The 5000-nt window shown below is 45.2% G+C and overlaps 2 protein-coding genes across 4 annotated transcripts in view; both read right to left on the bottom strand.

Annotated features, from left to right (window-relative positions):
- LOC139347953 (MAP/microtubule affinity-regulating kinase 3-like) overlaps positions 1 to 603 on the bottom strand; it is a 13392-nt gene extending 12789 nt beyond the window's left edge. For all 3 annotated transcript variants that reach the window (XR_011603359.1, XM_070987852.1, XM_070987851.1), the window contains exon 1: positions 56 to 603. Coding sequence is in view for 2 of the 3 variants with exons in the window: in XM_070987852.1 (XP_070843953.1) it covers positions 56 to 106 (51 nt within the window). In the remaining variant the exon portion in view is untranslated. The remainder of the gene's footprint in view (positions 1 to 55) is intronic.
- A 2665-nt stretch (positions 604 to 3268) lies between these two features.
- LOC139347393 (tumor necrosis factor alpha-induced protein 2-like) overlaps positions 3269 to 5000 on the bottom strand; it is a 9018-nt gene continuing 7286 nt past the window's right edge. The window contains exon 13 of the mRNA XM_070986960.1: positions 3269 to 3672. Coding sequence (XP_070843061.1) covers positions 3483 to 3672 — 190 coding nt within the window. The 3' untranslated portion in view covers positions 3269 to 3482. The remainder of the gene's footprint in view (positions 3673 to 5000) is intronic.

Raw genomic sequence — 5000 nt, 5'->3', positions numbered from 1 at the left:
AAAGTTACTGACTCAACAACAAGTAAAACATTATCACACACTAAGATTAACTCACGTTTTCGGCGTCTCGCTCGTTGACAGTGGGCAGGGGGGTCCTGGTGGACATATTACCCGGGTCAGTGTGAGGGAGGTTCGGTCATGAAGCCGCCTGTCCGCCCCGGAACACCTGCCTAAACTTAGCGGACTGCCTGTAGACTGGTTTAACTTCAGGATTTGTTCAGATCAGGTGATCACCCGGCATCACTAGTTCAAGTCCTGACTACAGGACCAGAGTGTTATCTGACCCGGCTCGGCTCGGCTCGGCTCGACTTCTTTTCCGGCAGTTTTTAACCGACATAAATCCAAAGTGAACAGGAGCAACAGTTCCTCTTTACTGGCTAAGTTAGCCGGCTAGCCCGTGGCCGCCCGGCAGGACCGGGTGTGTGTGTTTCTGGGACCAGAGCGACTCCAGGTCCGTCTGCTGATCTCTGCTTCGGGTCGGGTCTGAGCGACTGTCCCGGTTCCTTTGGCTGACCGTCGGTTCGGTTCGTTCAGCTTCTCCTCATCCTCTCCGGAGAGACTCTTTGCTAGCCGCTCCGCTAGCCACAGCCAAGATGGAGGACTAACCAAACCCAACGCGTTGACGAGATGTGACGTCACGGGTACCGTGGGAAGTGATTGGTTAGTCGGGCCGAGCGACGGCGTTTGCTGTTGCTAGGGTGACTGGACGGTACAATACTGTGACTTCACAGCGTATTAAAACGCATGACAGCTCATACAAGTTACGTCTAAGAAGTTTAAAAGTCTGGTGGAAATTCAGATTCAGAAAAACCTTATTGATCCCCACAGGAAAATTGCTTTGTAGCAGCACAAGTAGCTCAACTCACAGTTAGAATTAAATACTTAAAAAAAAAATAGTTACGAACTCTAAAATAACATAGCCACAATTACACCACTAATAATTACAACTTTCCTTAACCTGAGGTGATCAGATCACTCCCAGCTGGGCCATACCAACATCGTCCAAACAAGTGACAGCAGACCAGGCCAGACTGCCACAACACCACAAAAATCTGCTTAGGACAAGGTGTCCCCACACAGGTTACCAGGCACCCAACAGGTGAAGACCTAGCAGTCATGTCCCGAAGGTATGAACTCCACAAGGTCTGAAGTCCAGGAAGCAGGGCGTGGGGAAATGTTCCAGATGTTCTCTGAGAAGTTCTATGAGTCACTGGGAGGACACCACGTCCATGTTCATCTCAGATGAGGACACATGACAGCAGGGGGCAGCAGGACGCCACAAACACTCAGTAGACATAAATCACATGTTCACATCAACACTGCCAGTCTGAGAGGGTGGTCCTTGACAAGACTCCAGGCGTCCATGTGTTCACACTTCATTTCAGAACTGATCAGACCTATCGATCCATCTGGAACTGATTGTTTTCTTGGAGCACTGAACTGAGAAACTGTTTTCAAACACACACACACACACACACACACACACACACACACACACACACACACACGCAGATGGAAAGTGTTACAGAGGGTTTGGTGTGTGTTCAGGAATCTGCAGCGAAGAAGAAACAGACTGAATTCACATTGAAAGCAGAAGAAAACCGAAACGTGTGAGTGGTTTTCATCGTTTCCAAAGATTCAGGAAAGATACACAGAGATTATTTCAGTTTCTCTGTTTATGACGATCAAATCAAATCAAACGTCAGATTTTGTTTGGTTCTTTAGTTCAAATAGTTCAAGCAACATCAGTCGTTCAATGATCTGAGCAATAAAAACTTGATTCTCAGCAATCTGAGCAGAACATAAGAACCTCATCAAAATGACAGAATGGATTAAAATGAGAAAAGTGAGAAAAACTATAAAGACACAAATCAATAAAACAGTTAACAAACTGCAACACGTCCCAGAATAAAGCTACATGAGAAAGACTGCATCTTAACGTAGTACATGAAGATCTGATCTTTAGTTTACCATAAAGGAAAGTGTAGAGTATTAAAGGCAGCACAGAAAACGGCGTCACGGACAGCCCCCACCCCGACTATGGACTGTTTGCCCCCCTCCCATCTGGTGGGAGGTTCAGGAGCCTCTGTTCCTGCACCAGCAGGCCCAGGAACAGCTGCTGGACTCTGTCCACCAAGAGGCTACAGCAAAGATGAACACTACAACTCCTCCATCACACTGCACACTTCAGACTATTCGTACAGCTTCATTTCACTGCGCTGCCCCCTGCTGCACAGGACACTTCTTTACATATTGTGCTGCTCGTGTTTTATAGTCTCAGTAATTACTTGCAGTAACTACCTGCACATACCTCACACAGATTATACCTCATGCCAATTTTACTACCTGTGTGTATTTAGATTTTGGATATTTGAACTATTTGCACTTCTGGGCAGATGCGAAACTGCATTTCGTCTCTGCGCTGCGCTCTGACAATGACAACACAGTTGAGTCTAATCTAATCTAACAGATGAATAATGAGTAATGAATAAAGGAGTCATTTCCGACAGAACGGGCAAAGAACAAACTCCAAAACGTGAATTTAACAGAGGAGTAATCTGCTGAACGAGTGTCCAAACACAGACAGGAGCTTTGGACGGACAGATGCTCTGTTGTTTGACGCTTTCCATCACATTCAGCCAAAGTATGAACTTTGACCTGAACACATCCACTGAGATTCAGTGTGATCGGTGAGAGGTGGAGGGGATGGTGGTGCAAAGTTCACTGCAGGGATAAATGGAAGAGAAATGAGGTTTGTGTGTCTGCTGTGTGGTCGTCCTGAAGCCTGACACACCTGATCAGAGAGGAAGTTTAAACCAGGTAAAGCCTTCATTCTGATGAGGCCTCACAGTTTGCTGCTTTATGCTAAAGAGCTACATTCTCCTCCTTCTTCAGCTAAATCAGTTCTTCAAAAAGCCTCTCGGATCAGCTGAAAATGCATCGTCACAAAGCTGAAAACAGACCGTTTTCTAAGCTCATCAAACTTTTTGGAGATACGTGGTTCTGACAGGGCGGCCACGCTGCAAATACACAATGATGTTATAGTGACACTACAGCAGTTAGTTCAGTTTTTTTGCAGAATAAAGAGCTGCTTGGAGCCCAAAGTGCTGATTTACACACAAATCAATTCAAATTAGTACCAGGTTTTCTAATTGTTTCTAAAAGAGAGGTGTTTGCTGCAGGACCTAAAGGGGATCCAGGATGGATCCCTGAGGAACACCACAGCAGACTGCAGTGAAGCAGGTTTCAGCCGAGCTGCAGACGCCATCGTTCCAGCGTTCTGAGAGGTCTGAAGCCTTCTGCTGTTTGTTCAGCTTCAACATGGCCGCCTGGAACCATCAGCAACAAACTTCACAATAAGACGTCCATTTTTAGAGGTTTGCAGTAACACTGGTACACAAACACAAATACAAATACAAATACACACATTAATACTGTTTACTGAACACTAACATGCTAACTCACTAACATACGAAAACAATTCAGGTCTTCAGCCCCATCTGATTGATCTTATTATTGATCCATTTAACTTTGACCTTGGAGAAGAACGGAGGGCTATGATTGGTGGAGACATCGAGAAGGCGGTTCTCCTCGACGCTCCGCCTGATGGAACGAACATCAGCAGCTGATAGGCCGGTTTTCAGAGAGAGCAGCGCCGACACATGAGCGTCACTGAGGAGAGACGAGAAACAGGAGGATCAATAGAACTTTAAATATCTGACACACCTGGTGCACAGGTGGGTACAAAAAAGTGCCATGTGAAGAATAGCGTAGAACTCAGCACTGAGATTATTATAGACACAACATTTCATTATTTCAACAGTGGAGACAATTACAATTCATTACCAATTATTGCCAATTACCAATGATCAGTAATTGATCAAAACATCTTTGAAATGACATAATTTTAAAAGTAAATCTGTAGAATAAAGGACAAATGAGACAGACAATTCTAAAAGCTACGGACAAATGTTTGACAAAAGGTTAGATTGACAATAAAAAGAAATTCTTTACATTCACAAAAAGTTCAAACAGGAAGTCTGAAAGGAAATAAAAGGAAAGGCCAAAGACTCATTCAGTCTGAAAGACGAGGAGGACAAAAGGACAAAACATCAAGTCAGAGTCTGAAGTGAAAACCTTTTCACCAGAAATCCAATGTTCTGTTTTCACAGCATTTACTGTCCAGCTTTTCAAAAACGTCTCTTTATATTTGCCCTTTTCGTTGTTTATTTTCATGGAAGACGAGCGACCAGCCGACGAGCGCCGAAAGACTAGAACAAAGTCGTCAACGAGGTAAAACACACGCTGTGATCACAAATCAATCAGGATGATCAGAAACACGCCTGTCATCAAACAGAGTGAGGACCCGATGTGTCGAACATGAGGTCGGCTGTTTCCGTCAACATGACTCACAGTATTTTTCCATTCACACACTGCTGATACCTGAACCCCACCTGGCCACACCTGCCATCTCCCATGGCAACCAGGTGTGCTTCAGTGTTTGCATATGAAACACACAATGACCTGAAACACTGCCTGGTTTAACCCCACAGAGCCCAGAAACAAAACCAGGAGTCTCCAGCGGGACAGGTGTGTCCAGGTACACCTGCTTCAGCTTTGATGTGTCGTGTGTGTTCCCCTGACTTCCTGTCTGAAGGTGAAGAAAAAAGTCCTTTGCGTCTACAGAAAGTCGAAAACAGCCCTGAACTCTGAGGCCGAAGGTGCGACGACAGCTTCGCACTGATGAACACATGAAAGGTCGGTGATGAGCGGCTGAAGTCGTCTACAGAATTCAGCCTCTTTAACGACCGTGACGTGAATTTTAAACGGACATGACATCACCAGCACGCGTCCAATGAGAGGGCTCTGTTGGCCGACGAGAACAATGAATGAACTGTGATTCACTGTTTCATTCATGGTCTTTCTCGTGTGAATGAAACAGTGAAAACCAGGCAGACAAAGAGAAGAAGTGATGAAGGCTGCAGGAAAGTTTGAATACC

The sequence above is a fragment of the Chaetodon trifascialis genome, chromosome 19 (assembly GCF_039877785.1).
Source record: "Chaetodon trifascialis isolate fChaTrf1 chromosome 19, fChaTrf1.hap1, whole genome shotgun sequence".
In the NCBI taxonomy this organism is placed as follows: domain Eukaryota; kingdom Metazoa; phylum Chordata; class Actinopteri; order Chaetodontiformes; family Chaetodontidae; genus Chaetodon; species Chaetodon trifascialis.
Note: the sequence above shows the minus strand (reverse complement) of the source record. Positions and strands in the feature narration are given on the sequence as shown.